At 40.3% G+C, this 23177-nt stretch overlaps 1 protein-coding gene across 1 annotated transcript in view; it reads left to right on the plus strand.

Moving 5' to 3' along the window:
* LOC111872110 overlaps nt 1-15841 on the plus strand; it is a 16148-nt gene extending 307 nt beyond the window's left edge. Inside the window, exons 2-4 of the mRNA XM_023865684.1 lie at nt 14176-14345; nt 15088-15186; nt 15270-15841. Of these exons, the coding sequence (XP_023721452.1) occupies nt 14176-14345; nt 15088-15186; nt 15270-15386 (386 nt within the window). The 3' untranslated portion in view covers nt 15387-15841. The remainder of the gene's footprint in view (nt 1-14175; nt 14346-15087; nt 15187-15269) is intronic.
* Nucleotides 15842-23177: the final 7336 nt, after the last annotated feature.

Here is a 23177-nt window from a genome sequence, read left to right on the forward strand (position 1 = left end):
CCGTCATTGTGTAGGTTATATAGCGCCAAATGGTAGAAACAGATTCTGCAAAACATTTGTGCCTGCCTGCCGAAGTACATGGTGTCATATTCAATAACATTAGGACCTGAAATATATCATGGTTCATGCTGTGTTCTGCTGTGACTTAATCTGGATGAGAGATCTACTGATGATGCTATTTGTCCCTAGTCTCAATGGAAAATGTTCAAAATCAAAATGCATAAGCATCACTCTCCTGATCCAATCACCTTTATTCCCAGAGTTCTGCTGTGGTTGGTTTAGGATTTCTGGTGTTGCCTTATCAGTTTTATATGTGTCTGCTTGTGGTGTGGGACACATAGTAGCATAATTGCTTAAGGCATTATGCTACAAACCAGATGTTTGCAGGTTCAATTCCAGATTATGTCATTGGATTTTTTTCAATTGACCTAATCCTTTCAGCCACACTATGGCTGTGGGGTCGACTCAGCCTCTAACAGAAATGAGTACCAGGAATCTTCTGGGGGGCAAACAGTGGCTGACATGTAAGGCTGACACCCTCACCACCAACTGTGAGTCAATTGTCTAGAAAATGTGGGAGCCTTGACATCTGACAACCCTATGGGCCTCCACAGCCTGTTAGGAGGGATAGCTTTTTTTATTTATGGTGTGTTTAAATACACCATAAATAGGCAGTATTTCCAGTAGCTCAGACTATGAGCATCGAAATATAGAATGATTGTGAATTAGAAATGATGTGGAAGGAAGCAGTTATTGCCTAAATTAAGGTACTGTTTTAGTATTTGCCTGGAGGGAAAGAGGAATACCATGAAAAGCATCAGAGTAGTCTGTATAAGCCAAAATTAAAATCAGACACCTTCCAGATGTAAGTTAGAAGCATTAATGCTTGAGCCAACGTTTGGCTTGTGGACAGAACACTAGTGCTGCTTCACTTGTGTTCCTTATACATTTTATTGAGAGTCAGCAAGTTGCCCTTGCAACTGGGTAGTAGGGTACAATGATATGAATTATTGAGCTATGCTAGGCTACTCACAAGAAAGAAAAAGGGTATAAATCAGGGCCAGGTAAGACATGTCATATGGTAGAGTTGATAAACAGTATCTGACAGACTTTGAGAGAACTGAGTCTCTTTAGAGGTGGATGGTGGTGTATGGCAGTCAGGGAATGGATGAAGTGTATAAATGAGTCTTCCTTTGGAAAAAATATTATATTTAAGCATCCTGTTGCTCTCTATAGGATAAATGATATAAACTCCATCCCAGGTGCAAACAGTATATTATATGTCCTTGATCTTGCTCTCCTTTACACTACATGTTTCGGCCTCAAACGGCCATCATCAGGTGTATACACTCGCATTGCTGTTACACTGCACTTAGTTTAAAATTTAACATTTAGAAACACATTGTTCCTTTCATTGTTATTATCAACATCTAGTTCATTGATATCTGTCTGATTTATAGATTATTTTACACACATTAATTTTGATTTCCCTGTAGTAGCACTATAAAATCGTTAGTTCTTATTTTAAAAATCTTTTAAAATTTTTCTCTAAATTTTAAAATTTAAAATTTAAAAATTGTTAGGGTTACTCGTCCTACTACACAGAGTAAGTACAAATAACAATATAAACACATAAGAAAACATTACATACATAAGATAATAATACAAATATTTGTATATTACAGATGACACCTGTACAGTGTGGAAACAAGAACTAGCCACTGCAGCACTTTCGACATAGGGCGAGTAACCCTAACAATTTTAAATTTTAAAATTAGAACTAAAGATTTTATAGTGCTACTACAGGGAAATCAAAATTAACGTGTGTAAAATAATCTATAAATCAGACAGATATCAATGAACTAGATGTTGATAATAACAATGAAAGGAACAATGTGTTTCTAAATGTTAAATTTTAAACTAAGTGCAGTGTAACAGCAATGCGAGTGTATACACCTGATGATGGCCGTTTGAGGCCGAAACATGTAGTGTAAAGGAGAGCAAGATCAAGGACATATAATATATTGTTTGCACTTGGGACGGAGTTTATATCATTTGTCATTTGGAAAAAATATTTCACTAGAAATTGTTTCATACATATTTGCTGATTCGTGGTTACTATGGTACATCTACGTACTAATATACTTCCTTGTGTTATATTGGCATCGAATGCACTACAAAAGGTAACATTTTCTCTTATTGTTCAGTCTCTTTATCTCTCTTATAGATATCTCTCACTCTACAACGTAGCGTATTATGCTTTGCTCTCATACCACATTCGTAACCTTGGTCCTGAAAGTTTGTATGCATTAGAGCTAAGTGATGGTTACAGTTTCTAACTTATTTTAGCTTCTAGTTAGACCCTGAGGCAGGTTAGACATGATGGCTGTTGCGTACCAAGCTCCTCCTCACCCAAGTTGCATCATGCTCTTTTAAGAAGCTCAGTGTATACACCTTTTCCTGCCTACCACTACACTGGGTTATACTGGCTAACAGTGATTAATCATTTTATAATCCCTGGTGACTGGGCGACAGTTTTGTGTTCTAGTGTAAGAACTTGGCTATGACTAAGTCTGTTTGATTCAGAAAAACTTTGCAGAATGGCACTTCGAGCCATAACATGTGCCACATCTTGCATGATACCAGTGCTATCTCTGTATGGGTCCCCAGCAGTTCACTGTGACAGCCTAAGTAGGCAGTATGAGACCTACACTGTGCAAGCATCAGTATCTGCCTTCTAGCTGGATATGCAGCCTGTACAACTTCTGGTAGTGACTGTATATGTATTTACAGAAATTGTCAGCTCATACCATAGCTTATTATTCCATACAGTAAACAGAGTTGAATCTCACACACTTCTTTAAAAAAAAAGAAACACTGCATAAATTGTGTTGTACTCTTGACAACTGTAGTTATAGTTGTGGTATATAAATTACTATGTTGAATGAATGAATGAATGTATAAGGGATGGGCCTTCTCAGCTCTTGCTCCACGACCTACAGTGATCTATAGTCACTTTGTTCCATAAAGTATTGACCCAAGTGACATAATCTTAAATAAGCTAAGGCCTCACATTCACACAGGATATGTGTGGCTGTTTCATTTTCTTCTTGACACCTCTCACAAGTGGGACTGTTACTTAGTCCCAATTTGAAAAGATGTCCTTTAAGGTGACAGTGTCCCACCACTCGTCGTAGCTGGTTCCTGTTTAACTTCAACAGTTCCTTTGCTCTTTTATCAGAGGGTCCTTGTATGAGTCCCTTTGCTTGCCTGACTCCAGTCAAGGATCCCCAGTATTTCTTGTGCTTCATATTTGTCCAGTCCCTGATTGCTTTTCTGGCAACTCCTATAGAGATGCCACAGGCTGGTTCAGGTCCTATGAACGGATGTTCAACTTCAATCTTAGCCATTTGATCTGCTGTTTTGTTTCCAGCAATACCCTCATGCCCGGGTACCCATATCAGTTGTACCCTGTTATGTTTGGCAAGTTCCATGAGGGTTTGGTGGCAATTCAGACAAATTTTGAGTTTATCTGGTGTTTGTCAAGCGCCTTAAGTGCAGCCTGGCTTTCAGACAGAATGTAGATGTTCCTATCAAAATTCTCCATGATACATGCCTTAATGGCATATACTTCTGCCTGGAATATTGTTGTGTACTGCTGAAGGCTGAAACTAAGTTTCTGCCTTGTGGCATAGCAGTACCTACCAGCTCCAGTTCTGTTATTTATCTTGGAACCATCTGTATACCAGATCAGTCCCCCTTTTCTATTGGGCCAAAACTCTTCTTACCATTCACTCCTGTCAGGAAATCTGACTGTGAAGGGTTTTTCATATACATGTCTCAGTATCATTTTGTCGGGGCGGGTGGTAATGACACCATCCTCGGTGAGGTTGGCTGAACCAAGGCTGTGTCTTCGGTGGGTATGTATCATAGACCAGGGATGGGTTGGGACACAGGTTTGGAACACCTCCCTGTGATCCCGCTGGGCAGTAGTCTTGTGTGTCTGTATCAGTATGACCTTCCGTGGCTGGCGGCTGAGTTTCCATAAAAGGTGATGGCTATGAGACTGGAGCCTCCCACATGGCGGCATAATGACTCTTGGGTGTCACTACGGTGTACCTGGGACGAATGCGGGAGAGCACTCCTATGGGGGTAGCTACGGCTATTTTAGTTGTCTCCCTAGAGTACCGATAAGGTGCTGCAAGCCTTAGGGCTCAACACTCAAAAATTGTTTGACCAACTCATGTGCAGGGGTGGGAATGGGGAAGCTCAGAAGCAACCCCAGGGGCGATAATCTCGTGTACGATGCCCTGTTTGCAACCTCATGACTAACTGGTGTCGCACTCCCATTTATCGTCTGGGATACCCCTCTCCCCCCGAACAAGCACTCTTGGTCCTGGAGGCTTGCGAGGGTTGCATTTATTACAGGACCAAACCACATAAGCCAAGGTGTGAGGCATCGTGCTGAGGGCTGCATGGCACTGGGGGTGGAAATTAGCCAGTGTCTTTAACAATCCCCTTGGGGCACCAGGTGGCACCCCATTGTATTTATGCCTTCCACCCATATGGGGTGCTGTGGGTGGTGACCTTTTAAATCCCCATAACTCGTGGGACCAATATGAAAGGAACCAAAAAGAAAACCGGTCATAAGGACCTTAAACTGTTGAGGGACCCCCCCTCCAAGGGGATACCTACGTGAAATGCTTAAGCAGAGGGCTGGAAGCTCTTGTGAACCACTAAGGGACCCAGGTGCAGCCAGCGAACCTGCTGTTGAATTTTCAGCCAAAGGCATTGACGAACCAGTGGTTCAGAACCTTCCCGAGATAAAACCAAAAACTACTCCCCTGGGGGTCAATAATACTGACACACCACTGCAGGTAGCTAGTACTTCCAACATACCTGCAGTAGGAGGAGGACTGGAACACCTAATCTCTGGAGTAGGTGGACCCCATCTGGCAAAGAAAGCCTTGTCTGCATGCGCTAGACAGAAGTTGAAAAAGGCAAGATCTGAGGCAAGCAAAGCAGGAACTTGGAGCAGTCAGCAACCAGGAAATGCAGGCTCGTTTAAGCAGGGAGAAACCCCCACTGGCACCTTTAAGAGGCAAGGGTGGAGGGCAGTACCCCTACAGAAACGGCCAGAACTCCAAAAAGACCCAGGGACTCTTAAGAGACTAGGGACTTATAAGGAGGCTCTGACCAATATAAAGGTAGCTATCTTCAAGGAAACCTATCCTGAGGATAAGCTTACCGATGATGACCAAAATTCCATTTTGGAAGCATTGGGAGAGGTGTTACATAGGACTCTAAAGGGAGAACTACCACACCTTAACCTTTAAATGCCGGGCTTCGAAATAGTGGTAAGCTTGAGCTGGCCGGAGTTTATTTAAATGCCCGCTGCTCGTGCGCGTTTAAATGACTGTTGCTACTCTGTGTTTAAATGTCCGTTCCTATTAGGCGCTTAATCAATTTTAAGCGTTGTGTTTAAAAATGCTGTATCTTGCTCAATTTTTATGATAAATGGATGGTATTAACTTTGTTTATATCAGCAAAGAACATAGTGTCGCATATTATAACGGAAGTTTTGAAATTTTTAATACACAGTGTTATATTCTATTTTCAATTTGTTGTTTTAATTTTGATGCGTACTGCAAAAATGGTTTCCCAGTTCTTCACAGAGTAGTTCTGCATTATAAATTCATTTCTTATTGTAACACGTGACGAATTTTAGCAGTCCCTGGTGTCATAAAACAGATGGAAGCAATAAAATCATTTGGTCTTATGCTAGCCCTGCTTACACTCTTCGGATTTTCGAATCTTTTGACTGAAGGACAGAAGAATGAAAGCATGGCTATTCAAGAGAAAGCTAGAGGGGTGCCTTCTTCAGTGCTAAGACCTTCCGTTAGAGCTGCAAAAGTTTATTGCCCTTTCTATTTGAATGAGCAGACAGCTGCATTGTGGCTAAGATACCGAGTGCGATATGTTTTCTGTGCGTTCATAGTGAAATCGAATACTGTAGTATAATTTCAGCCTATATATACATCAAGCAGGTAACAAAAAAAAGGTATGTACATCGAATTTTACAATATATTTTTAACATAAATATCTGCAGAATCTGCAATAAAATTACTGGATCATGAATAAGTTTTGGAATAACTCATACGTATATTTTTATTTGCTGTTGTTCATTTAGGCATCAATTTAATTCCTCTATTAGGGTTTTACTCAAGTATGTCTTGTAATTACTACATTTAAAAATAAATAGTAGGGACTGTGCATGTGCTTCCATTAGTGGCGTGTGCGCGCGCTTCCACTAGTGGAGTTTAAATGCCTGACTGGCACAAATGGGGCACTTTGGCCACGACGACCTTACTCATGACTGGCACAAACGGGGCACTTCGGCACTTAAAGGTTAAATCCTACAGACTAGTGGGAGGTACACTTATTTATGTATGTGCTGACCAACAGTCTGGTCAATGGCTTACCAAAGCCATTGACAACCACAGGCTGGAATCAGGGGCCAGGCTGAAGGCTACTGATGCCAGGAACCTGCCCAAGCCTGTTAAAGTGGCTCTCCGGACTAGGGACACAATTGCCCAGAATCAGGAAGAGCTGCTGAAATGGATTGCAGACCTTAATCTGGGACTTCATACTGAGAACTGGAGGGTACTCAATAAGCAGTCTGAGTCGAAAGACCAAAGACTCATTTTATTCATAGACCGGGACTCTTATACTATTATACAGAGGACCGGTTACAAAATATTTACAGGACTCTCATAGGGGACTGTTAAGGTGTTGGATGATCTTGAAGCTCAGCGCCAGGCAGAACCCATGACAGATACTGCATCTTCCAACTTGGACTCTGAGGAGGAAGTGGATGAGATACCCAGCTCCCTGGATGACCAAAGTAAAATGGATCAGGGGACCTCTTTGCAGGGAATCCAATCCGAGGATGCGGAGGGACATAAGATGGAAATTGACCCCTCCCCAATTGAAGAAATCACTAAACAAAAACATCTCTAATACATACATATAATACATATACACTCTCACAACACACACACACACACACGCGCGCACAACACATACAAACAAAATGAAATTTCTTCAGATTAACCTACACCACAGCAAAGCTGCCGCGGCAACTCTGTGCCAGCAACTAGCTGAGGGAAAGGCAGATATAGCACTTATTCAGGAACCTTGGTTATACAAGGGTCAAATAGGGGCCTTAACTAACACAGGGGGAACAGTTTACTCTGCCTTACCCAGTAATAATGCAAGATCTTGTGTTTATATCAGGAATCATATTAACGCCTTGCCTTTGTTGGAGCTCTGTTCTAGGGATACAACAGCAGTAAGGATAATATACCCATATCGAGGAGGCAGCAAGGAGCTCATTGTTGCTTCATTCTACCTTTCGTACAACTCGGATGAACCTCCACCAACTAAGGAGATGGGGGACATCATAGACTACTGCTGTAGCAGGAAGAAGCAACTCATTATTGGGTGTGATGCCAACGCGCACCACATCTTGTGGGGGAGCACCGGCACTAACCCAAGGGGAGAGAGCCTCATGGAATTTCTGGTGAGTGTGAACCTGAATATTCTTAACCATGGTAACGAACCTACCTTTGTGGTTTGCAATAGGAAGGAAGTTAGTGATTTGACACTAGGGACAAATAGCATAGGAAACCTGGTAAGTAATTGGCATGTATCTGATGAGCCATCCCTCTCGGATCACAGATATATATGCTTTAAAATAAGTAACATTACAGTAGATCAAGCTACTTATAGGAATCCTAAGAGAACCAATTGGGAGTCATACAAAGACGACCTAAAAGTAAATCTAGAGACCTTGTCCAGCTGCTTTTTCCATGTCAATCCCTTATCTAATTCTAGACCAAGGTACCTGACATCACTGGAGAGCTGGATTGTCTTATTGAAGAGAGTCAGTTCCTTAAGGCCCTTTATATTTCTCTTCCTAGTAAATGGTATAATTACCGTCTTATTGGGATTGATGGAAAGACTTGTTCTTTCACACCATCTTTGGACCATGTACAGAGCTCTTTGAAGATGCTCTGATACTGTTGAAAGCAATTTTCTGTTTATGAGGATTGATATATCATCAGCATATCCTACTTTATAATACCCATCATCATTAAGTCCCCACAGGAGATCGTCGATGACCAGGCCCCACAGCAGAGACGAGAGCACGCCCCCCCCCCTGCAGATGACCCCTAGATGCGGATGCCCCCAGTGTTTCTCCTGATAATGTAGCATAGTACTGATCCATCTGCATATTGCAGGCTCTGTGCCATACTTTCCAGTGGCCTGTTTGATTATATCAAATGCCGTTTATCAAAAGCTCCATATATATGAAGGAATGCTCCTAAGGTGATATCCTTGTGTTCAATCACACTTTCTATGCGTATTACCACATTGCATAGTGTGCTTTTGGTAGATTTACACGTACCTTTTTGGTAGGCATGCTGGTTTCAGTGTAGAGGATGCCCTGTTCCTGATATGCCTATCCACTATTTTCTCCATCGTTTTCAAAAGGAAAGATGACAGGCTGATAGGACAATAAGCCTTAGCCTTGGTGTAATCAAGTTTCCCAGGCTTTGGAATAAATGTCACCTTAACTTGCCTCCAGGCCATGAGGATAAAACCGTATGCCATGCAGGCTCTAGATATGCGGCATATATGTGGAACTAAGAGTTCCGTCCCATGCTGCAAAAGTGCCGGTACAATTCCATCTGTTCCTGCTGACTTAAATGGTCTAAAGGTATTCAGTGCCCATCTGATTTTTGATTGGTTAATTATGACTTTGGCCAGGTTCCAGTCTGCCCTGTTCATCCTGCTTTGGCAAGTGTGCAGGTTCTGCTGACCATGTCCATCGTCCAAATTATCAATCACTTTGGAATCAGGAACGTGAACCCTGAGTAATTCGTTCAGTGTTTCCCTTCCTGTTTGAGTATACTGCTCCGTTGGGCAGCTTACTCATGCTGACCTTATTGGTCGCCTGTTTTGCCATGATCCTCATGAGTCTGGCACCGCCTGGTACACCACTGATCTCCTGGCAGTGCCTCCTCCATGAGGACTGCTTTCCTTATTTATTTGTTGCAAGGGGTAAGGGTTTCTTTGTAGGTGTCCCACTGCCCTGTTCGTTTAGCTGTATTAAACAGCATTCTCATTTTGGTTCTAAGCCCACTCAGCTGTTTACTCAACCAAGGCGCTCTCCTTGATTCGTGAGTGGTCCTAGCTGGACAATTCCAATAAAAGGACGAGATAATAGCCTGTTGCAGCTAGTCAACGGATCAATCAATATCCTTTATTGTGCGTATATTTTGCAAGATGGTCTCCAGATTTGTCTTAAGGTCGTCTTTCAATTGCTTCTGTTAGGATTCCTATAAGTAGCTTGATCTACTGTAATGTTGCTTATTTGAAAGCATATATATCTGTGATCCGATAGGGATGGCTCATCAGAGACATGCCAATTACTTATTAGGTTTCCTATTTTATTGGCCCGTAGTGTTAAGTCAATAACCTCCTGCCTATAGCAAACCACAAAGGTAGGCTCGTTACCTTGGTTTAGAATATTAAGGTTCGAACTTTCCAAATATTCCATGAGGCATTCTCTTGGGTTGATGTTAGCGCTCCCCCAGAATGTGTGGTGTGCATTGGCATCACAACCGATGATGAGCTGCTTTTTTGTAAGATAGCAATATTCAGCGATGTCCCTCACTTCTTTGGAAGGTGGTGGTTCATCCGAGTCATATGGAAGGTAGGCTGAAGTGATGATGAGCTCCTCACAGCATCTGCCCAATGTGTATGTCATCCTCACCGTTGTGTCTCTAGAATAAGACTCCAGCAAGGCTAAAGCATTAATATGATTATTAACATATATACATGGTCTCACATTTTCTCCAGGTACGACAGAATAAACTGTTCCCCCTGAATTTGTTAAGCCTCTTAGTTGGTCCCTGTATAATCAAGGTTCCTGAATAAGTGCTATGTCTACTTTTCCCTCAGCAAGTTGTGAAATAAAATTTCCATAGCAGCCTTGCTGTGGTGTAGGTTCATTTGAATGAATCATATGTCATGTGTGTATGTATATGTACGTAAGTATGCATGTTACATATTCATTCTGTAATGCTGGGAAAGGTGTCTTCCTCCATACCTTCTTCCACAGCCCCTTTTCTTTTATCAGACCTGGTTTCCCCCAAGGGAGGTCCCTGATCTGGTAAGGTCAGGTTGACAAGAGGAGGGATTGTCTCCTTCTCATCAGATACTGCCTTCCAGTCAACTGAGGGAGTGGGCACATCATCCCCCTCCCCCTCAGAGGCTGATTCCGAGGGTACTGAACTGGGCACACAACTTCTTTATGCTGCTGCACCTCAGGATCTTGCAGGACCCTAATAGTTCCCTGTGAGAGTCCTGTGTATACCCTATATCCAGTTTTCTTGATAACTATTAGGGAATCCTGGTCTATAAGGATGATATTATTATTATTATTATTATTATTATTATTATTATTATTGATTCCATCAAAAGTCTTGTTAACATTTGCTGGTTTGAAAATATCTTCAATCCAAACTTATGCATTGAAATCATCTAACAGAATATTGATTTGGTAATTAAGGAACAGGCTCTAAGTTTTTGGTGCCCTTGGTATCCCTTATCCTCAGTTGGGACATGAATCTTTATGCACCACCAACCCATAGTAAATGCCTCCTGTCACTAGCAAACTGTGCCCTCATGCTGATATGATTGTCTTGTGCTAAAGAAACTGGGTCTAAGTGGTTATTTAGCCTTTTTATTTCCAAAGAATATTTGTCTGTTCAATGCCTTTCTTGTCTTACCATACCTCCTATACTCCAACATATATTTTGCTGATTTCCTTGCTACCATTTCAATGAACCTGGTATTCCAAGTTCAAAATGTCAGATCCATTTTCAGTTTGTTTAGACTGTTCCCAGCGAGTCTGTCCAGGACCCCAACATAACACTTCATTAACATGTTGTTAAACTCTGCCCAGACACCAGACACCAGATTTCATCATTAATGACTGGGCTATAGGGCATAAATCCTTGAGTTACCTCAGTTAACTTATTTGTGAATTTTATCACACATTTCATTTCCTTTGGCTCTTGTAGAGTTGTCTTAAAATTACCCACTGTACAAGAAAAGTGCACAAAAAAAACATTTGCACATGCAGTTACCTGTTAGGCTCAAGCTTTGCTGAAAGGCCCTACAGAGGGGAGGAGTGTGTATTTTTGTTAAGACAGATCTACATTTCAGTAAAATTGGTATTTCTCATCACTGTAAGGAGTAAGACTGAAATCTGTGCAATACAGTTAGTAACTGAAACACCTCATATAATTATATTAAGCCTGTACAGCGCCCCTTCAAGAGAGGTTACTGAATTTCTAAGGAGACTAGATGCAACTTTAAAATACTCGTATATGTACAATCCAAAGTCTGAGTTTATAATCTGTGGAGACATAAACATAAACTATTTAAATGAAAGCAGACAGAAAAAACAAGTAAACTTTAATAAGGACATACAGTCTGTCACCCACAGTGAATTTCGCAACAAGAGTTCAAAATTCCTCAAGCACAGCCATTGATAATATCTTTATAGATAATGCAAGGTTAAACTCTTCTTTTACATCTCATATAGTCAGCGGCCTCTCTGACCATGATGCTCAATTTCTTACAGCAAATAATAATATTGCAAAAGAAAATTCAACACCCTTAAGACATAGAACCAGAAAAATGAATAGTGAAACCATTGCTCAATTTCAACATCTATTAGAAAATGAAACGTGGGAACCTGTTTTCAAAAATAAGGATACAAATTATAAATTTAACTCTTTTTTATATATTTTTCTAAATTTTTCTAAAGTGTAAATAGAATAGAAAACCACTGGATTACACAAGGAATAAAAATATCTTGTAAACATAAAAGGTGTCTGTATGTAGACAGCAGGAGCAGTAATAATCCCTACATGAGAGCATACTACATAAGGTATTGCAAAATCCTGAGTAGAGTTATAAAAGAGGCTAAAAGGCAGCATTACTCTAGGATTATAGCAAAATTGAATACTCCTATAAAATCGTGGAATATAATAAAACATGAAACAGAAACAGATACAATGAAACAATGAAAAAGTTGAGGACTGAAGAGAAATTGCTGATGCCTTCAATACTTTTTTTTTTCTAACAATTACAGAAAATCTAAACTTCCATCAGGAAATGGGAGATAATGTCATTTCATTTTTAAGCAAGGCATTTCCAAGAAAATTCCCTGGTATTAAAACCATTCCAACCACTGAAACTGAAATAAAAAGTATAATACATTCCCTCAAAACAAAAAACTCTTCAAGTTATGATGGAATAACAAGTAAAATTTTAAAAGTTTGTGCATCTCTAATCAGCAGCCCATTAACTCACATCTGTAATCACTCACTATCCACAGGAATCTTTCCTGTTCATCTTAAGATTTCAGTAGTAAGACCACTATATAAAAAAGGGGACAGGACTAGTATGTCAAACTACAGGCCAATTTCACTGCTAACTACTTTCTCTAAAGTACTTGAAAAAGTTATGCACAGTAGGTTAAACCATTATTTTCAGAATAACAATATACTAGTCCCAGAACAGTTTGTCTTTAGGAAAGGAATTTCCATTGAAAATGCAGCCTTTAAGTTAACAGACAGTGTGTTGAAATCTGTTAATCAAAAAATGCATGTTGGTGGAATATTCTGACTTGGCAAAGGCTTTTGACTGTGTAAATCATGAAATTTTATTAACTAAATAACATTTTCTTGGCATTCAAGGAACAACATTAAGTTGATTCATATCCTACCTAACAGATAAGAAACAAAAGATTGAAAAAGAATCATCAAATTCAATCCAAAGTACATACTCAGACTGGGGAATAATAAAACGTGGAGTTTCACAGGGGTCAATTTTGGGGCTTTTGCTTTTCATAATTTATATAAACGACCTCCATCCTACACTAAGGACCTCATCAATATCTATAATATTTGCAGATGACACTAGTGTTATGATTTCTGCATGTTAACAAACAAGGTTCTTTCACAAATGAGTAAATGGTTTTCTGCAAACAAGCTGTCCCTGAACCTAGAAAAAACAAATGTAATAAAATTTATAAAAAACTCGCCACAATATCCATTAAACATTGTATATAATGATAAATATGTAGAAGATGGAGTAAACACAAAATTCCTTTGCTTGCAAATCGATAATCATTTCAACTGGAAAAACCATATCGATCAGTTGATTCCAAAGCTAAGCAGAGCATGTTATGCAGTTAGATTCACGTTACATATTAGTAACATTGACACTCTCAAATCAGTCTTTCACACTTTAATGAAGTATGGAATAATTTTCTGGGGTAATTCATCTGAGAGTAAAAAGGTATTTACATTGCAAAAGAAAACTGTTAGAATCTTGGTAGGTGTTAAATCCCGTAATTTCTGTAGAGATCTATTTAAGATATTACGGATCTTAACTTTTCCTTGTGAATATACATATTCATTAATAAACATCATTACAAATAACGAAGAACATTTTCAGATGAATGCGGATGTACACAGTGTTAACACAAGACACAAACACTGTCTTCATAAACCAATTGCTAACCTCATACTTTCAGAAAAGCGCATATTATGCTGGAATCAACATTTTTAATAACCTGGCATCTGATCTCAAAAGCCTTATGAATTAAGAGGCACGATTTAAAAAAGCTCTGGAACGATACTTAAATACACATTCATTCTACTCTGTTGATGAATACCTACTGTCTAGATAATAACTTATGTATCTTTAAATAGCCTTGTGTGTAGTCACTGTGTAGTCTTGGTTTCTCTTGTTTGAGAACTGTATTGAGACTGTACATATGTTTTGTATTTATATGACACATTCCACATCCTACAGTCATTTTGACTAACTCCAGATCCGTGGAATGCAATGAAGTGTTATGTTATGTTAACAGTTACTCTGCAACATTTTTATGTCTACATACAGCAAGTGGGTTTAAGTAGTCTAGTCAGTATAATTGTTTAATACAGTGTCGTCATCATAATATGACAGGCCAATACAAGTCAAGGTTTCCCATTTTCCTGGTTTTAGAATCTTGTTTGTTTGTAGACACTTTGTATGATTCCTTGCATTGGGGGAGATCAGCCTGTCACAAGGCATCTACACACAGGACAACACAAAGACTGAAAATGCAGATATACATCCATGCCCTGAGTGGGATCGAAACCTGTGATCTCAATGTTCAAACAGTACAGAACAGTACATGCCATGCTTCCATTGTGAGTGGCTTAATATAGCATTTTATACCAAATTTAAAAAATTAAAGCTGAAGATTCTGTAGACACCTAGTAGATTTTAGTTTCTCACAGTGGTAACCATGAAGGTTACTGTCATCTGGGATGTTATGGTGTATAGTCTGGCAGTGTCTTGGAGGCACCTGTGTAGAAGAAATGATATGGATACAGGGAAAGAGACTGAGCTCCGAGCAAACTGTAAGAGTGAGGAGAAAAGGGTAAAGAATACTTAAGGTCCTAGTCCTACCTTTCCATTTATCCACATTGTTCTTTCAACATTTGGCTTACTCTCTGCTATGAAGATGGTGCCTCTGAACAATCAATAACTGTCTGCATGGCATCACATCCCACAACAGAGGAATATTGTACAGACATGTGTTTGTAAAAGGCATTTCATATGCATATGTAGAGAGAAAAATCTGATATTTTACAGTTCTCTTTAACAATATGGACTCTTAAGACACCAATGGGGAATGTATCACAAGTTTTCTATTTTTACATTAACTAAAGGATTACAGATCTGTAAATATCTTATTTTAAGGACCAAGATGTTAATTGGCACTGACAATTTAATTCATCATTTACATATATGCAAATTTTGTCAACATCTTGTTAAAATTTTTTAAGGGATAACAGAAAATGTGTTACATTTGCCTCAGTGCTAATCTTAAGACTGATTTTGGTCACTTGAAGAAATCATTTATCCTTTTATTGTTTACTGATGCAGGAAAATGATATGGTCTTCAAATGCTTGGAGAAAAATAATTATCAAAACGAAAAATGCGTTGCATATTTTGAGAACTACAAGTGCTGCAAAAATTTTTGGGTATGTATTTCTGTCTTATCTGCAATATATTTAAATTTATTGTGTGGAGTGCTCATAAAACGAAATAATGTTATTCCATATAGGCAAGAATTCGTGCTGATAGAAGACAACAAGGTAAAGTGCCCCACTTACCTCCTCCTGAGGAACGTGAGAAGATTCGGGCTGCATATGTTGGAAGCAAGACACATCAGAAGTCGTAGTGATTTAGTGAGCTGTAATAAATTTTTGTAAAAATGTTATGCATTGAAACTTTACAGAGTTGTATACCCTAATTTTAGATCTCTTCAGATCAAAGTACATTTGGATTTTCAGTATAATTTTATTGAAGTTTGAATTGGTCATTGAAAAATTTTCAAAAATTAGAATTTAAGTATAGGCCATACTCGTATGTCTGTGAATCTGTTTTCTCATTATTGCTATTTTATAACCTCCAGTTATTGCATTTAAGTTAATCATCATTTCACAAATGAAACTTGATCTGTCTGCAAAATTTAAGTACTAGGGTATAATTTTCATTGCATTATCAGGCAAAATAACAGAAATGTATTCTTTCTACCAGAAAATCCTGAAATTTCAAATATCAGTACATGTTGAAGTGTGACTACTTTGTAAGATATGTGCAATTTCTGGTTGTAAATAGATGAACAAATGTTCAGTTGAAGTGTTTCATTTCTGAAACAATTTGTAATTTTGCCTTCCTATTCATTTTCCATATACCATTGCAAGTACAGGTCAATAGTGTGTAGGGTATTCACTTGTGACGGTGGGATCTAAGAAACATATGGATATATTGTGCTTGACCATCATGAAAAGTTCCTTATTGATAAAAGATATGATACATACAGGTGTCTGGATGAAAGGTATCCAAAATAAAAAATGTATATCTCGGAAACTGTCATACACGTATATGGTTTATGTCATCAGAAAGGAAAACTCTCGTTTTTTATGCCTTGCTTACACCCAAGAGCCACCATATTTCTGCCACCATGTTAGGAATCAAGTGGACAGAGAGATGGCTAGGAGATGGATCGGCAGAGTTGGACCAATTGCTTTGTCTCCTAGGTCACCAGATTTAACCACAATGTATTTTTTCTTGTGGGGTTAGGTGAAGAGAATTGTCTACCAGGTTAAGATCAACGACCTTCAACACTTGAAAGCCTGCACAAAGGACGCTGTGGCTATGGTAATACCAAACATGCTTTAAGCAACTTGGAACAAGGTCGAATATCGTCTTGATATTTGTTGTGCCACCAAGGGATCCCACATTGTAATTTATTGAGAAAGTCATATACTCAGAAAATCTTTGATAGTTTCCTTTTTGTAATGGTGTAACCCCTAAAATGTGTATCATAAATGCTTTCTGAGATATAATTATGTAATGTTGGATACCCTTCATCTGGACGTTCTGTATAATAACTGCTAACATTAAGTGTTAATTGTGTATTGGGGTTCTTTCTTTATTACAAGAAGCTTTATACTGTGTGTGAAGTAAACAAATTGAAGTGATAAAATTGTTGGTACACATGATTGCCACTTGCATTAAAGGGTTAATCTGCAGAATCTGCAATAAAAGTACTGGCTCGTGGATGAGTTTGGGCATAACTCATACGTATACTCTTTATGTTGTTGTTCACTTAAGTATCATTTTAATTTTTCTATTAGGGCTTTACTCAAGTCTGTCTGGTAATTGCTACATTTAAAAATAAATATTTAGGACTGTGCATTCGCTTCTACTAGCGGCGTGCGCGCGCCTCCCCTACCGGAGTTTAAATGCCCGACTGGCCAAAACGGGGTACTTTGGCCACGATGACCTTACTCACCACTGGCGCAAACGGGGCACTTCGGCACTTAAAGGTTAACAGTTTCCATGGCCCTCCATTTTTTCCCAATTTTGTCTGTGGCCCCACAGAAATACGACTTGGCCCACTGGGGGGCCATATGGCTCCCGTTGAGAACCACTGCTCTAACCTACCGCCCTCAGAAGACTGCAACGTCTAGCTGGTCTAGCTCATCTAGCTGTCTAGTTCGCTTAGTACGCCTAGTTCGTCAAATTGTTGCCGGTAGTTGCCACGGTTGCCACAATGACGTGGAAACAGAGCTTGTGAAATTTACGAGAAATTAATAGCAATAACATATACACACTACTTTTTCTTCCGTGGTTCTAAGGCGGAGAAGTATTTCAAGATATAATTATGATGAAGATATCTAGGATATTGGCAATGGTTCGGCCAGACAATCGGTGGTCCGTTAGAAACTTCATACCCCCTGGATATGGAACAGTTAGTTTAAGGCAGAAAGTACAAAGAGCTTGTAATCCGCAAGGATTGTGGCCGTTGTTACGGAACGAATTTCCAGCTCCTTTACGTCGTTTACCAGACATTATGACGAAGTATATAATAAGCTTCCCACATCATTTTGTGTTGTCATGAGTTATGGCATTGTAACATGAAGGTGAAAGCCGGAGAAGGGAAACGCGTAGAGGCTGTCGTTGCTAAGCAGCCGGAAGACAAAAATGAGTCCGTGGCAACGGATACTGACGCAACAACAGATGACGCGTTGTGTTCTGCGCGGCCGATCGTAGTGACGGCAGTGATACCGCAGTAGATACGTTTCCGCAGCAACGAATCAATACGCAATAATAAAGGAACTCTTTGAGCTGTTTTCTGACTGGTCCGCCCCTAGGCTATATGACGAGGCGTAGAAACAGCGTAAACTAACTTTTGACTTCGAAGGAGTCTCCATTGCCAGCAGCCAAAAATTGTACCAAAGAGAGTTGAGCAACTTTTCCTGCTGTAAGAGGTACCATGGTAAGTGTTTTCTGCTTGTTTTGCAGGAGGAAGAATGTATTTCTCTCATTCGTCTATTTACAAGTCCAGAGAAACCAAACATTTTGTGACAAGGTTGTGTTAATTTTCATAATCCATGTAGTCACTTTCTTATGGATGGTTGTAGGTGTTTTTGCCATTTAGCATACAGGGTTATTAAAAAAGAATGAACCGATTTTATTACGCAGTATTTTATTAAAGGAAAGTAATACAAAACTCCAGCCAAGTCACAAGTATTCTACTCACAATCAACTTTTATTTCCTCTCTTACAAGTGTTCAGTGTGGCCACCACCTGTAGCACGGGCAACATCAATGCGGTAAGAGAATTCCTCCCAGGCACGTATCAGTATATCAAGATGCACTGAGTTAATCGCTGTTGTTATTCGATGTTCAAGGTCATCGAGGTTAGTGGGTATCGGCGGAACATAAACGAGATCTTTTACATATCCCTACAATAAAAAATCACACACGGTGAGGTCTGGGGATCTCACAGGCCAAGCACAAAGAGCAAGGTCTTTGGCCCCCTTCCGACCAATCCATCGCTGGGCACTTTTCATTTAAAAAGGCTCGGACCATCAGGTGTCAATGGGGCGGTGCTCCATCTTGTTGAAAAATGAAGTCATGCGAATCTGCTTGCAGTGAAATGAAGAGCCAGTTTTGGAGCATATCGAGATAGGTTTGTCCTGTAACGGTGTTTCCTTCAAAGAATAAGGGACCATAACCCTTGTCCTGAGACACAGCACAGAAGACGTTCACCTTAGGGGAATCTCTTTTGTGCTGAACTGTTTCATGTGGGTGCTCTGTTCCCAAATACGCACATTGTGACGCTTGACTGTGCCACTCAAGTGAAAAGTCGCTTCATCACTAAAAATTAAACGTGAAATGAAGGTTTCATCTTCCATCATCTCCAGCATCGAATCGTAAAATTCCATCCGCTTCCTTTTGTCGTCATTGGTAAGTGCCTGAACGAACTGCAGTCTGTATGGTTTCAAACGTAGACGTACTGTTAGCACATGCCAGACAGTGGACTGAGGGATCGCAAGCTCACGGCTAGCTCGCTTTGTTGACTTTCGCGGGCTCCTCTCAAACGCAGCACGGATTCTCTCCACTTGTTCCTCCAAGACTCGTGGTTGTCCTGGACTCTTTCCTTTACACAGACACCCACTCCCTGGAAACTGTCGAAACCACCGTCGAATGTTCTTAGGACAGGGCGGATTAATGCCGAATCGCCTCCAAAAAGCACGCTGCACCGTGACAACCGAATTTGTTTTCGCGAACGCAGAACGCCTTTTGCTGAGGACTCGCCATTCGGAGGGTAAACGAACAACTGAACGTTGCCGGAAGAACGACACGACTTCAGCGCCCCTGTGGCAGCTATTCACAACTAAGATAACTCCTCTTTCAAATGGTCACTGACTCATTCCATGACGATGCTTGAGAACTGAAGCAATGCGTCATGAAATCGGTTCATTCTTTTTGAATAACCCTGTATTATGTATTAGAATGATAAATTCAAAGAAGATAATGTGGGGAAGTCATATAGAATGGATGTGAGAATGAGAAATACATAGAAATATCAAGACAGGTAACATGAAGGGATGGGACTTAAATCTGTGCATAAAGGATAGGAGAGTATTAATCATTTTTATGTCATAAGCTGATTAAATTGTTATGGTGTATGGTAAAGTTGTCCCTGTGCTTATGCCATGAAGCTATATGGGGGAGTGGACCTTACCTGGGCTTGAACTTCGACATCCTTGGTCGTCCAGCCTCTAGACAGTTGCTGTTCCGACTGTGCTATCCTAACTCCATTGGTGTACCCATGTTAAAATTTTAAGAGCTGAAAAGATGGATTCAGTGTTCATCACTTAGGTGACATTTCTTCAACAGATGGAATTAGGAGGTTCTCAGACTGTATACATCTGTAGCGATTTGAAAGTGTTGAGAGTTTTGTGTTGTGTTTTGGATTCACCCCAACCCCCACCCAGCAGCAGCCAAGTCATTTCAAGCAGTTAGTTTTGTGTTAGGACTTGGCAGTCAGTAAGTTAAAGGACAGTCTTCACACACCAAGCGCGAACACCACACCCAATAAACATGGCCCTGTGGCAATATAATTGCACTGAAACATGCACATAACAAGGCACACTAGTCATTCATTCATTCATCAGTAATCTGTCAGATGACAGGTCCACAGCCTCTTCCAAAACAGTTTCTCCACTTAATGCGATCTTCTGTTTTTGGAAAGAGACTATCCAGGAAAAGTGATAATGTGGTAGTTTTTCCATTTGCTTTCCACATCGCAGTACAACAGCCGTTCAAACCACTCTGGTCACGCCTGTTGCTATACGAACTTGAACCATCTCGAGCATCATTTTCTCTGTGCTTCAAGTCGCCGCTGATGACGCTGCTTCCGGTATCAGTTTTCGGTGTCTCTCTTCGNGATGCCTACCCTTTGACCTGTCCAGCAAGGGAGGCCCTGCCAGTAGCTACGCTACCGCTGGTATAGCTCTCAGGGTCCTTGGCATACTCAAACCCCCTCACCACGATAAGGTGGAGACACCAACGAGGGGACTAGTCATATCAAATGGAAAAAGACTCTTTTCATTCACAATTAAGACCACCAAATCCAGCAAACATGAGACACTGATAACAGAATTACATCATGTATCCAGATATGACAAGTACAGTATAATGCTCATTCCTGTAAGCAGGAAGGGTTGGATTGATATCACCTTCAAATAGATGGTATAGTTGTCCCTATGCTTAATTAGTTAAGCACTGTGCCGCGAACACATATGGGTTAATTTAAATATAGCGCCAGCATTCTTGACCTTAGGACTTAATGGAAGCTTCATATGATAAGCTTTCATTAATTTGAAAGTTAAAACGTGTGTAGCAACTTTCAACTTGTCATTAATTTTTAATTGCACGTCTCTCAGTAGCGAGATGATACAGCAGTAGAGCTTATGACATGAAATATGCTTGAGGATAGTTGCGTAAGGTCGAAACATGTTGTATCAAGATAAAAAACGAGTGACTGAAATGTGATGGTGTAACAATTGCCTTGCACCAGTTGAAATATTTTCTGAAGCTGCACTAATAACCCTGAAATAAGTAAGTAAGGGGTTGAAACATATTTTAACCTTTAAGTGCCGAAGTGTCCCGTTCGGGCCAGTGATGAGTATGGTCTTCGTGGCCAAAGTACCCCGTTTTGGCCAGTCGGGCATTAAAACTGCGCTAGTAGAAGCGCGCGCACACGCCACTAATAGAAGCGCATGCACAGTCCTAAATATTTATTTTTAAACTAGCCGTGCCCGGCCACGCCTTGCTGTGGCTCAGTCTGCCCGTTCTTCCCCAGTTTGATTTGAAATTACTCGACGCATTGCTTCCGCTGGGCGAGTACGACGAGCCAAGTTTGATCTTGTGCGAGGCATTATTTGAATGAACTAAAGCAGATCGAGTGCACTGATGAAGGAAAAAATGCTAGCAAAGGGCCACTGTTATTGCGTTTCCATGGAAGTATACGCTAACTGTTCTAGCGTTACTATTGAAACGACTGCTGGATTTCGAAGCGATCGGTGAAGAACTTTCGGAGATCTTCGATAAGAGAAAACGAACATTTACATTTTTATTTAAAACTCTTCGGAGCTGGACTATTATAATCTGGTTTCGGACGCAATAGAGGGCACGATCTTTTGTTAGCAACGGCCCACTGTTATTGCGTTTCCATGGATCTTCGATAAGAGAAAACGAACATTTACATTTTTTTTATATAGAAGATAGATCCCCCTCCTTGGTGTCTCCACCTTATCGTGGTGAGGGGGTTTGAGTATGCCAAGGACCCTGAGAGCTATACCAGCGGTAGCGTAGCTACTGGCAGGGCCTCCCTTGCTGGACAGGTCAAAGGGTAGGCATCAGACGAAGAGAGACACCAAAAACCGATGCCGGAAGCAGCGTCATCAGCAGCGACTTGAAGCACAGAGCAAATGATGCTCGAGATGGTTCAAGTTCGTATAGCAACAGGCGTGACCAGAGTGGTTTGAACGGCTGTTGTACTGCGATGTGGAAAGCAAATGGAAAAACTACCACATTATCACTTTTCCTGGATAGTCTCTTTCCAAAAACAGAAGATCGCATTAAGTGGAGAAACTGTTTTGGAAGAGACTGTGGACCTGTCGTCTGACAGATTACTGATGATGATGATGATGATGAGAAGATAGATAGATAGATAGATGAAAACGACACAGCCCAATTCCAAGGCAATGTCACACGAAAAATTAAATCAAAATGAAAATAAATCGAAACTGTTTATTTTCGGCGTTGGCTATCCCAAGACTAACTCCTTCGGCGCTTACCTTCAGGCTCTCTTCCGTATCCCTTGGCATCTGCCCCGAGACTGACTGCTTCTTGTCCAAGGTGGCTATTTATACCTCGGTGGATGCTGTGATTTCACTCGGAATCTCTTGTGATATTTGTGACCTCGTGATACTCGAGACACTCGTGACACTGAACAGTCGCCGGAGCTAAACTCTCTTATACATATAGCCAGCGCTCGGACGGGATAAGGAATACCTTATCGAAGAGTTAGTTTCATCCGTTGCTTAGGAAATGCTAGCAACGGCAAACTGTTATTGCGTTCCCATGGAAATATACGCTAACTGTTCTAGCGTTACAATTGAAACGACTGCTGGATTCGGAACATGTGGCAGGTTTTTACATGTTTTTGCCTGTCACGGGTGTGACATCTACATAATAGGCACACAAAAACACGCGCGTATTCGAATGCAACGTTGTGTCAAAATTTCGAAGCGATCGGTGAAGAAGTTTCGGAGATCTTCTGTAAGACTCAAACGAACATTTACATTTTTATTTATATAGATGTAGTAATTACCAGACAGACTTGAGTAAAATCTAATAGAGGAATTAAAATGATACCTAAGTGAACAACAACAAAAATATACGTATGAGTTATGCCCAAAATCATCCACGAGCCAGTACTTTTGTTGCAGATTCTGCAGATTAATATGAAAAAATATATAGTAAAATTCGATGTACATACCTTTTTTGTTGTTATCTGCTTGATGTATTATAGGCTGAAATGAAACTACAGTATTCGATTTCACTATGAACGCACAGAAAACAGATCGCACTCTGTATCTCAGCCA

This window comes from Cryptotermes secundus, unplaced genomic scaffold (assembly GCF_002891405.2).
Source record: "Cryptotermes secundus unplaced genomic scaffold, Csec_1.0 scaffold417, whole genome shotgun sequence".
Taxonomy (NCBI): domain Eukaryota; kingdom Metazoa; phylum Arthropoda; class Insecta; order Blattodea; family Kalotermitidae; genus Cryptotermes; species Cryptotermes secundus.